The following is an 11,997-nucleotide window of genomic DNA, read 5'->3' on the forward strand; positions in this document are numbered from 1 at the left end:
TCCACTGAATCTCTGGAGCAACAGGGGGTTGAATTAGCATGAGAGTAGCTTGAGGGCATTTCATATTCAGTTTACGCTGCTCATTGTAGGATTTGACTTGCTCCAATCTTAAATCATATGTGGGGAAAAGCCCTTTTCCACACAAGGTTTAGATTAACCAGGAGTGACTCCTAAAGTGGAACTCCTTTTTTCTTATTTTTTTATTTTATTTATTTTTGCCTGGTCTGCATTTCAATATTTCAGAGTCACTAAGTGGTGAGTTGCTAGGCGATGCAGCAGGGCAGCATGGGTAAAGGAGCATGATAGGCAGCTTGTAGCTGAGAGCGATCTGGAGGGATACAAAGCCCCGATTTGGCCGCCTGCCCGTTTTCCATTCATATTCCTCTCGTAACACACACACACACACACACACACACAGAGAACACTTAACAGACTAGAGACGCTCTCCACACATGTGCAGCAACACACCCACCTCTGTGTACACATACACACAGAGTAAACAGAGCACTTCCCCTGATTAAGACCCACAGTAAAGAGATGCTAATAAAACATGACTGCATGGGGGCCAGATACCAGAAGGTCCTCTGCTCTGAGATTCAAGTAGCGGCCAAGCTGACAAACCTACTACGGCTCATGTGTTGGAATGAATAAAAGAGAAGAATTATCATTGTGCGGGAGTGGTCTTCATTTTTTCTTTTGCCCTCTGCTCAGGACACAAGGCTCGCCCCTTAGCGACGGGGAGGACCAGGAGGATCTACTCGGTGAAATGACCCTCCATTCCGACCCGCTGACCCCAGAGGGACCGCCGTGTATCCCGGCTAACGCTGTGGAGGTGCACAGGCAATCGCAGCCAGGTGAGGAAAACCAACCCCGTCTACGTTTGGGATGCACACGGAAGTAGAATCTCAAGTATCTGTGATGGAGAGTTGCAAAAGTACACCCCATGCAAAGAGCAATGTGACAGAACTCTCTGGCCTGGAGCTTCTGATTGTATCGGTTGGTAGTAAATAGACCTTTTGTTTTGTCAAACTAAAGGGGGAGGAACTAAAGATATAAGTAATTAGTTTACAGCCATTCATTCTTGTTGGTATGGTGCGACCATACAAAGGTTTGCCTTGTCTCGCTCCTGAGTCCTGAGTATAATTTATGATTTGTGATCATCCCATATGTTCATTCGTTATGTTTTTGGTGGGGTGGGGGTGACTGAACTTGAACACTAGCAGCCCGAGTAGACCAATCACAGCTCTTGCAGCATCTTCATCGCATCTCCGTAGCTGCCATAGCCCACTTTGAGATTTGCATTAGCCTAATCGGCCTGCACTCTTCTCTGCCAAGGCTCCTGCAGGCGCACAGAAACTCATTGACCTCATGCTGAACCACACTCTGTGTGTGTGTGTGTCTGTGCATCTGTGTGTCCAGGTCGGCCTGTCTGCCTGACGTATAAAGTGTGATGCTGACAGTACTCTTGTGTCCCCCCCCCCCCCACAGACTCTGTGAGGAGCAGTGGTAAAGTCCCAGAGGAGGCCGTCGTGGATGAGGAGGCCATCTTGAGTCTCCTGGAGAACAGCCAGACCTTCCTCCCGCTTACCCAGCACGCCAACCACTCGCCCCTTTTAGGTATCCTCTTGGATCCACAAAACGCTCCAGTCTGCTTCCTTTCTTCTCCTTCATTTGGTTTGAATAACTATTTAAAACATACATTGATGTGGAGCCTCCGTGTCTGTATCATGAATAGACGCATTTCTCCTGTGTTTTGTAGTTATTCTCACAAGACTCTAACACACACAGATGGTTTATATATATTTGGAACACTGACTATAGACTTTCTTAGTAGCTCATCTTATACCAGAAAAATAAATATATATGGCAATGTTGACTAATACTGAAAGCCTGTAAATAAAGGATGTAAAAGTCTAGGGTTCAAAAGGTTTATGTCATTCATAGCTTTGATTTAAGTGGTTTATTGTTACCTTCGCATTGAAAATGCGGAAGGTTATGTTTTGATCGCTGTGTATTTATTTATTTATTTGTATGCGTGTTATTCGCATAACTAAAAAAGTATTAAACCGAATCGCATGAAATTTGGTGGGATGATTGGTTATTATCCGGGGACCATTTGATTAGATTTTGGGATCGATCGGGTCAAAGGTCAAAGTCATGAAAAGGTCAAAATCTTCTTTTTACCATAGCGCGGTCAATTTTTATCCAATTGGCATGCAACTAATGCCAAAATGTTCATAATTCAATGCCCAATCTAGTGATATGCGAAGGTATGCGCTCTGCCGAGTGCCCATTCTAGTCTTTTAAATGTTTTGTTTTTGTTGTCTGTGCAGACAGCAGCCAGGACCAAGCCATCCTCGATTTGCTGGCAGGGCTGGAGAATGATGGTTTCTGCGGGAACCCCGTTCGACAGAATTCCCAGTCACTTCCTGGAGACCGGAGCTACCGCTGCAACAGCGACGAGGAGGAGGAAAGTCCGGAGCTGGACAAGGTTGAGGCCGAGCTCAGCGTCGTAATGTCCCAGCGGTGGGACAACGAGCCTCCCGAGAACTCTCCGTCACCAAGGCAAGTCTCTGTCGTATCCGAGTGGGAAATTGGCAGAAATATATAGTTTTATGAAACCATCAATAAGTGTAAATGATCAAGACTGAAAGTTGGCACCGACAGTGATCAGATTTGCTGTCTTGTTTACCTTTTCAATTAGATTCTCATTTGAAAAAAAGTTTCTGTTGTTTTAGTTTGTTGGCTTGTGCTTTCACTTAATGTATTTTTTTTAACAACAAGTTTACTCAAAGCAAGATAAGAATATCTGGACCTGAATGTCAAACAGCAGCTGATCTGGCAGAAATCTGGCTTGATTCTGATAGTAAAAAGGCTGATGAAATTTAGATGAGTCTGTACAGTCTCTACCCGTCTTATGAAATAGTAATGTAAGTGAATACAGCATCACGGTAAAGTAGAAATGATAGTCTCCACTTTGTGTGTATTCTCCTGTGACCGGGAGCCAGCAGACACCAAGCTGTGTGCTTTGCCTGCGCTTTGTTCAACAAGTGCTCCTCTCATCCAGGCCCGGCGCGAAGGAGCCAGACGACTACTTCAGCGACGAGCAGCAGGAGTCCTCCGACGAAGACATGGAGTGGAGTGGGAATAACTCTCTGTTCGCCAACCTGTCCATCCCCCAGCTCGACGGGGCCGCGGACGAGAGCAGCGGTGAGTCACCCCGTGCTGTGGCGTGCTGAGATGACGTCTTGGATGTCGGTCGGCTTTGATGCTTATCTTACATTCCCCCGCTGATGTTCCAACAAGGATATCAGAATACAGATCTGACTGCGGCGGCACAATAGCAATCTCGGTTGACATGAGGTTCTGGCTGTATGATGTAATTTCGGCGTGAGGGAGCGGTGATTTAAAACGGTGCAAGACTTTGGGATTGTAATTGATTCCCTGGAGTTATTGTCAATTAACTCTTGGCATCATGAGTGCACCTGTGTATTTATGCGTGTGCACCATTTGCTCTCGTTATTTATTATGGCATCAGGCTTTTGTTTTAATAAGACAGTCTTTTTACACTGCCGCAGCTGCTGGTGTGAACCAGTCTGCACACTTCACACCTACCACTCAAGGTGAAAGAGATGCGGGACGTAAAGTGTATGTGTTCTGATTAAAACAGGTATCATACCGCTACTTGTTCTCCTAAAAGGTGTGTGGAGGGGGGGGGGGGGGGTGACCCCATTGCTATGGATGAGCTCATGAACTACTACTGTATGTCTACATGGTGTTTGTAAAGTGATTTTCTGCGTCAGTATATACATTTAAAATATATTCATTAGTTAACGGGAGCTTGAGGAGCAAATTATTAATACATGGATGAAATAGATTTCATATTAACTGTCTTACAGATTTTATACATCCCAAAAAAAGATTTACTTGTCAAGATTTGTACTTGTGTGTCATACTTCAGAGGCAATTTTACATATCACATATAAAATATATATATATACTCCCTTTTATTCTTGTGATAATTGCACTTGGAGATGATTCAATATGCACCCAATAAACTGTCAGACAACTGGTCAGTTCCCACTAGAATTGTGCCAACCAACATCTCCAGTGCTAACGGTTTGGTTTGATTTGTTAGTGAGCAGATTGAATTCTTATTTAATGAGCGCTAGTTTTAAAATGAATTCACAGAAGCGTTGAGATGGATTACCTGCAGCACATTACAGACTGTGAGTAGAACCTCTACATTCTCTCATACTTAGGAACTACTTTTTGCCACTTTTTGCAAGAATTGTTACTATTAAACACGCAGCCTTAAAGTTAGAACTGACACCCCTTAGGTTTCTCTTAACTTAGTCAGGATGTTTTTCTGAAGATCTAAATAAATGTTTTGCTTCTGGTAACCCTTATTCAGGAGCCTCTTTTTTGTTCCATTCATAGATTCATCCTTAACGGACAGTGGCTCCAGGACCCAGTCTTCTGTCATCGTCTCAGAGAAGATGCTCGGAAAAAGGAATCCCTTTTCCGGGGAGACGGTTCACCGGGAGCCACCTAATTCAGCAAAGATATTTCTTGAGCACAGACCAGTTCATGTGCTGGACACGGAGCAACCACTTGACAAGCACTTTCAATCAAAAAGCAGCCAGGACAGCAGTAGTGAATGTTCAACAGGGTTCAAGTTTAATAAAGAGATTCCCTACATCCCGCCAGTCAAACACCCCATCCCTTGCAAGTTATCCAGTCACCCCGAGGTGTCTCCCATCTGCGTAGACAAACAGAACATACGGCCCTTGTACACATATGACAAGAAAACCTCCATAGCTTTGGACAAGACCGATCTAGAAAGTTTCCCATTTGGTAACGGAATGGTCACCAAAAACGGGAAGAAGTACGGCAGCATAAAGAATGTAGAAACAAACTGTCTGTCCATTCTCCAGAACCATAGGACCTTCTCTCTCTGTTACTCAGAGCTGAGAAACTGCTCAGCTAAGACAGAGCTGGACATGAGCCAGAAGGATGGTAAAAGCCCCATCCTGAGGAACATCTCCTCAGCCCCGTCAACCCTGGTGGATCATCAGGAGGAAGAAATGGGCCAGGACAGTGAGGAGGGAGATGTCGGTGAACTCAAAATCAGGTACGAGGACTATCAGGAAAACAAGACTGAGAGGACTATTGTGGCCCAGCAGGAAGCACATTACAAGTTCTTCCCAAGTGTCATCCTCTCCAACTGCCTCAGTAGGAAGAAAGCTGGGAGCAAAAAGCCGGCAGATCCCTGCAGCAAGCTTGAACAGGCCCAGCCTCGCAGGTCTAGGCTAAACGTGTATAAAAAAGGGTTGGGAATGGCTGGACAGAGGAATAAAATAAGCATATTTGAAAGCTCTACTTCTGACAGCCAGGATAGCACGTGCCTCACCTCAACCATGCCTGCTTGTCCAGTGACTGTAGACAAAGAGATGCCAGTTTTGGAGAATAAGTCAATAAAAGAGGCAAAGCCAATTGAAGATGTGCCAATCATGGAGGAGGAGCCAATCACAAAGGAGGAGCCACAAAGTGAGGATAGGTCTGGAAGTGAACAGATGGAAGAAACGGAACCACTTTCAGAGCCCACCATCACCACCGTCTCCAGTTTTTCCTCAGAAGTTAAAGACTCAGCAGAGGATAGGTTAAGCCCATTTCATGATTTATCAGCAACGGTCACCTGTACTAAACCTTCTGCGCTGCCTGGTAGTAAATACACCCTGAGAGCCAAACGGAAGATGATCTTTGATGGCGAGGATGGAGAATACTCAGGTGCCAATCGTTCTAAAAATCCAGCCTCCGTCAAAGAACGGTTTAAGGACATCGATGTCCCCAGTGGATCGGAAGTAAAAAGCCAGAAACGCAGCAGGAAGGAACCCCCTATCATTATCAAGTACATTATCATCAACCGGTTCAAAGGACAGAAAAACATGCTGGTGAAGATGTCCAAAGTGAATGCAGAAGAGCAGTTGGTGATGTTGACGTCAGACAAGCTCGATCAGTACAATAAACTAGCGCCTCTTAAGAATTTCTGGCCCACGGTGCCAGAATCCGCTGCCGTCAAGTTTCCAATTTCTGAGCCAAAGGCAAAAAAAATACCCCAAAAAAAGGCGAAGGTCAACTCCACAAATAAGAAAACGATCTGCAACTCCTCCAAACCTCAAGTCAGACAGGGTGACAGAGTCAAAAGGACTAAAGGTTGTCAGAGAGGTCCAATTCTGCCCTCTCTACCGCCCCCTATGCCATGCTACAGTGAGCTTGCGGACGACCATGACCATGAGTATTCTGATGTCATGGTAGAGTTGGGCTACCTTTCTGATAGATCCCCAAGTCCTACAAACTCATCACCCCCTCGTTGTTGGTCCCCAAGTGACCCTCTCATGGACACCAAGACTTCAGAACAGCTGATGAACCCACTCAGTGATCCATGTCTTAGTTCTGCTTTTCACAAGACACACACAGTATGTTCAACCAAAAGAGCACAAAAAAAGTGTCAAACTGCCAAACCTAAGAGATCCACAGACGCTAAAAGGAAAGTAAGCAAGTCTGTTACTAAGCCGGAGGAGGAAACCAAAAAAGAGAAATCAAGATCAAGGAGTGGTGCTGCTCCAAAGCAGAGGAAGAAAGCTAAAGATAAAACAGAACGCATCTCCAACAGTTCTAAAACCCCCACAAGACCGAGAAAGACCCGCAAAAAGAAAACCGAGGAACACAAAAGCAATGACTCGAGTCAAGACAACTCCCAGCTTCTTTTCCTGGAGGATGAGGTACCCCCGTCCGTGAGTTCCTCTCAAGACGTCCCTCCATTTCAGCAGCCAATGAGCACAGATGGCAACAGCCAGAGTAGTTTGCAGCCAGAATCTAATTCAGACTCTAACTTAGTAGCCCAGTCTATAGAACCAAAGGTTGAGGACTGTGAGACTTCCATCATGGAGGTCAATCAAAGCTTTTCAGTATCGGCTGAGCTGAAGCAGCAGGGTTGCCAGACCACTGTGGTAAAGTTAGAGGCTTCACAAGAAAAGTGCACGGCTCCTCCATCTCCTCTGGCTGGTAGACCACTACTGGAAGACGGTAAAGACTCCAAAGCTTCCCCACACTCAGGCCCTAAGAATGGGCAGATCCCCACTCTCTCTGAGACCCCCTCTGGCTTGGCTGTCCTCAAGCAGCTTCTCCAGAAGAGGCAGCAGGGACATGCTCTTCCTATACAAGTGGTTGGTGGAGCTCAGGCCACAGCACTACAAGATCCAACATCCAAACCAGTCAGATCCAGAAGAGCTCCCTCCACCATTCCACGGAAACCCAGGGCCCCAAAATCTACCATCCCCAAGGATAAAAAGCCCAGAATCAGGAAAGGCAAAGCAAGCAGCACTGAGCCAAATTTATCGGTGAAGCAAGAAGGCAACATGTCTGATGACTGCCCCATCTTCCTGTCAGACCCAGGCCTGGACAGCTGCAACTACATAGAGGACAGCTTGTCACCTGAGCTCCCACACAACTATGCTTTTGATATAAATGCCATTGATCAGACAGAGTTTTCAAGCCCATACAGTGGCAGTCAGTTTGTCCTGACTGACAAGAATTTACCAGTTAAGTTCTTGAGTGATGTCAACCAGGAAGCTGTATCTGCCCAGGCACTGGGCTTTGAGAAGAAACTTGATCGGCTATTTGATTCTGGGGAGGAGCTTCAAAGGGGCTCTGACTGGCACAAAGCAAGGCCCGTCAGCCCAGACCTCTTTGATAGACCCGAAAACGGGGAGTCTGTATCAAATAACCTCACACTCCTCGACTCAGAGAAAACCAAGAGCAGAGAGTGGGACTTCTCTTTAGGTAAAGCCCACACCCTCAGCCCCTTTCAAGACTTCCACTGTGAGAGAAAAGAGCTGCTCTTTTCCGTCTTCGACTCTGTCCTACCTTTGCCTTTGAGCTCTGCATCATTCGTCGACCACGAGGGCTCTCCAACAGGGGATCTTCTGGAGGGCATTGATGGACTTACGTCAACTACACCTAGTAGCTCTCCACGCTCCATCAGCTCACTATCCCAGGTGAGGGCAAACCAGCTGCTGCGGGGAGCAGGAAGTGGAGCCCACGTCCTCAAGCCCCTCATGTCCCCTCCAAGTCGGGAGGAGATCCTCGGCACTCTGCTGGACCTGGAGATGTCGGAGGCCACATTCCAGGAGCCATTCTGCAGCAACCCCTCTGATGTGCCAGGGAAACCAATGTAAGGCTTTATGCACCATCAGCACAAAGTCATTACTTTTGACATTGCATCCATGTGTGGACTAAATGTACATGTAAAAAATGGGGCCTGACTTATTATCCGCACTTTTAGTCACACAGATAATTGTTATCATATATTTCCGCATACAAGTAAGTTGTCCCTTAAAACTCCTGTGTAAAGTTTCTGTGTTATAAGCACAATGGAGACCTAATTGTTCCATATGGTGGACGAGGAAACGCATAATACACTGAATGTAAATATAACTTTTAGAAATGAGAATGCTAAATATGTGTTATAGAAGCAGTGTTGCTTTTCCGTAGTTTGTCCACTAACCATTGAATTATTCTTCAATAATTATTTTATTTTAATTTAGGGGATCCTTATGTTAAACATAAAAATGTGGACACCGATACATTTAGCAGATTTATTCTCAGTTAAATTTCAAAGCATAACAAATTCCAGTATTAGTCATTTAATAAATGACCAGCTTTTTGCTAAGTTCTCCACTTCTGAAGTTGTAAAGCTGCAGTGATTGATAATAGACTCATCTGTGTTCTCTCCAGGGAAGTTGGCGGCCGTAAGCTAATGGTGCATACCAGGCTGACGAAGGAGCTAGCAGAGTTCAGTGGAGACCTGTGTTTGGACGGCCTCCATTTCTGGAAGACGGCGTTTGCAGCCATGACGCACCCCGCCATCACTATAACCTCATCTCCCCAAGCATGGGGCGCTCAGGCCTCAGAGCAAAGTAAGGACCACACCGAGCTCAACCCGACCTCCGCCAGTGACAAGAAAGTCATCCTTCTCCCCTGCAAAAACCCACCGAGCAGAGAGCGTGTGCAGCTATGGCTGGAAGCCAGGAAACAGTACGAGAGTTTACAAAAAGGACTGCTGAAGAAGGAGAGGGTTGGGCTGCACGTGGAGGGGAACCCAGAAAGAACAGAGCAGCCAGCTGCTGCCGGCTGTCCAGCCGTGAAGGTGGAGCTCTGCGAGAGGCTCTCCGGTATCAGGCTGCAAAGGAGAAAGAAGTGCAACCTGTCCTTAATCATAACACCCACGAAGAACACAGGCTCTCATTGTGAATCCGCAGCGGTGAGTCCAGTTTCGGATGAAGGCTGTGTGGATATTGAGCAGCAGCGCAAAGAGAACGACGATCGTGACGATCAAACCCCCTCTCCAGAGTCCCCAGGGCTGCCTCCCTGGCAGCAGTCCTGTCAGACCAGTCCCTTGGGGCCAGACCGACTCGGCGAGAGCCGGCAAAGCAAAAACTCTCCAGAACTGCTGTCACCTGGGCCCTCTAACTCCCAGGAGAGAGTCTGGCAGAATCCCAGTCCTTCGCTCCTCCATCTCAGTCCCAGTGAAGAGGGGAGGACGAGTCCCCATCTCCTTCACAGCACCCCCTTTTTAAGGAGGCGGCGGAGAAGCAAGGAAGATCTGGAGCCAGTGTGCAGCACGCCCATATCTGAGGGTAGGAAAAGGTTCTGCCTGTAATCTGTGTGCCAGGAATTTATCCTGGCTGTCTTATTCTTTGATAATAGCGATTGTTTCTGAATGTTGTCTTCCCGCTTCATATTCCTGCTGCAGAGGATCCCATTTCTCAGAGACTCCAGCAAAGGAGGAGAAGCCATGCGGACCCACTGAGACGAGTGTTGCTAACCACACAGATGAAGGTTGGACCACAAGTGTTGATTCTTTTTTCTTTTTTTAGACACCTCGCCACGTCTTAAGGAAAATGGTTTTAATACCCGAGCTGAGCATGAAACATCATATGTACCTGATGTTATGCCTCTAGCTTGTTGAATTTAGCCATCATATTTTTTGCTGTTCATTTGATGTTTCTCGTGTACTCTTTGTCCTCCACAGAACCAGTTTGCTGCTTTGAATGTGCCAAAGAATGATAACTCTGAGATTGAAGGGCCCAGCATAGCCAACTCATACGGTTTCAAAATCAGCATGCAAAACCTGCAGGATGCCAAAGCTCTGCATGAGGTGAGCAGACGGATGACATCAGTCTACTATTTAAGGTCGGAGTGAGATAGATATTTAATTGAATCAGAATCTTTTAGTGAACTATACAATCTAATTAGGTTCATACCATTTTAAGTAAAAAGCCAAGATTTGTTCATTTCCAATTGTGTTATTGTGCCATAACGTTTATATTTAGATATAAAAAATATCAAAATTACATATCAGGATTTATAAAAAATATTTGATGTGCAGTAGGGCCTCAGCTGATACCATGATGTCTCACAATTGCTGGTTGTCATAGTAACCCCTTTGTGGTTTCAAATATTAACCTCCAGAACAAGGACTCTAAAGATTTCTTTGTACATCGAGCTAAAAGAAATGCTGGCACATCTGGGACCTCAGCACATTCTAATGTCTAATGCTCACGCCAAAGCGCAATGCCTGCCGGATCTTTTGTGTAAATTCACGCGGCCTAAAGCGCTTCTGAAGACGACCACCTTTTTTGGACTCAAGTCCAGTGGCTTCAGATGGATTTCCCCTCTTGGACGCCAACATCGTCTTTTGTCTTCCCCACCATCAGGTCCAACACCTAACACTGATAGGCATGGAGCTCCATGCAAGAACCCGACGTGACCTCGAGCCTGACCCTGAGTTCGACCCCATATGTGCCTTATTCTACTGCCTCAGTTCTGATGCTCCCCTGCCAGATGTCGACAGCACCCAGCTGACGGGCGCCATCGTGGTGGACAAAGACCATCGAAGCGGTGACCAAGGTTCAAACTCACTTAATCATAGCGGTGGTGAAGAGGACAATATTTGCACTAAGATGTAATAAATAAGTAACCGTATTTTAAGAAGACAGCATTGTTTTGCAATTGCAGAACCCTCTGTTGTTATTGCATACAAAATAAAACGGAATGGAGGTGTTCTTTATACAGTTACCTTTTTCCTAAAATTAGATTTAACCATGTATATTGTATGGCATATATTACACAGCCCTACTGACAAATCTGTTACCATACAACCTCAGTAGGTCACAGAGGAACAGCACCCCTGCTGGTCAGGTCGGGTGTCTCTGGGCTGCAGGTGATCTACGCCACAGACGAGAAGGTGCTCTTTCAGGAGCTGATCACCGTCATGAGGAGGTGTGTATGTGTATCCCGAGCAAGTGGTTTGCGCAGCTTCACATACTGCTCAAAAACATTATTTTGGGTCATGAAATAAAAACCTGAGCAATCACCTGCACATGTTCGTTCGCCAGTCGGAAAAATAAACGTGGTCTGTGTTCTGTCAGGTTCGACCCGGACATCCTGGTAGGGTACGAGGTACAGATGCGCTCCTGGGGCTACCTCTTCCAGCGGGCTGCGGCGCTCGGCGTGGACCTGTGTCAGCAGCTGTCACGAGTGCCAGGTAGGGCCGCCTGTGAAGCTGCTCCTCTGAAAGTCAACAGGAAGCAAAGGCGACCTGTCCTACGGCCAAGTATTAATTTATAGAATATTTAGAGGATGTTGCAGACGTAATGATCGGTGTGATTAGTTTGATCGTATGCTGCTGAATGTCCATATTCCCCCATCAGACTGATCGACTGTAGTGCCATTTTGTTTTCTTCTCCAGTAAGCGATTGTTTTTGAGCAATCCCTTATTTATCATTAAATCCAGGATGATAGAAAGTGTGTGTTTGTGCACACACACGCACACGTACTGTGTTACTAGCTGAATAGGGAGCCTCTGGCAGCTCCTCTCCTCCTCTGTAATTGTCTGTCTGGCTCTGTGCGTGTCCTCAGGTGACTCCAAAG

The 11,997-nt window shown here is 46.2% G+C and overlaps 1 protein-coding gene across 1 annotated transcript in view; it reads left to right on the top strand.

The window, feature by feature from the left end:
* LOC130203040 (DNA polymerase zeta catalytic subunit-like) overlaps positions 1–11,996 on the top strand; it is a gene marked incomplete at its 3' end in the record, with an annotated part of 48,282 nt that extends 36,286 nt beyond the window's left edge. The window contains exons 9-20 of the mRNA XM_056428935.1: positions 712–854; positions 1,489–1,617; positions 2,334–2,565; positions 3,068–3,210; positions 4,441–8,236; positions 8,800–9,701; positions 9,818–9,903; positions 10,097–10,222; positions 10,782–10,974; positions 11,232–11,346; positions 11,496–11,611; positions 11,986–11,996. Coding sequence (XP_056284910.1) covers positions 712–854; positions 1,489–1,617; positions 2,334–2,565; positions 3,068–3,210; positions 4,441–8,236; positions 8,800–9,701; positions 9,818–9,903; positions 10,097–10,222; positions 10,782–10,974; positions 11,232–11,346; positions 11,496–11,611; positions 11,986–11,996 — 5,992 coding nt within the window. The remainder of the gene's footprint in view (positions 1–711; positions 855–1,488; positions 1,618–2,333; positions 2,566–3,067; positions 3,211–4,440; positions 8,237–8,799; positions 9,702–9,817; positions 9,904–10,096; positions 10,223–10,781; positions 10,975–11,231; positions 11,347–11,495; positions 11,612–11,985) is intronic.
* Between the last annotated feature and the right edge of the window lies 1 nt (position 11,997).

Source organism: Pseudoliparis swirei, chromosome 12, assembly GCF_029220125.1.
Source record: "Pseudoliparis swirei isolate HS2019 ecotype Mariana Trench chromosome 12, NWPU_hadal_v1, whole genome shotgun sequence".
Taxonomy (NCBI): domain Eukaryota; kingdom Metazoa; phylum Chordata; class Actinopteri; order Perciformes; family Liparidae; genus Pseudoliparis; species Pseudoliparis swirei.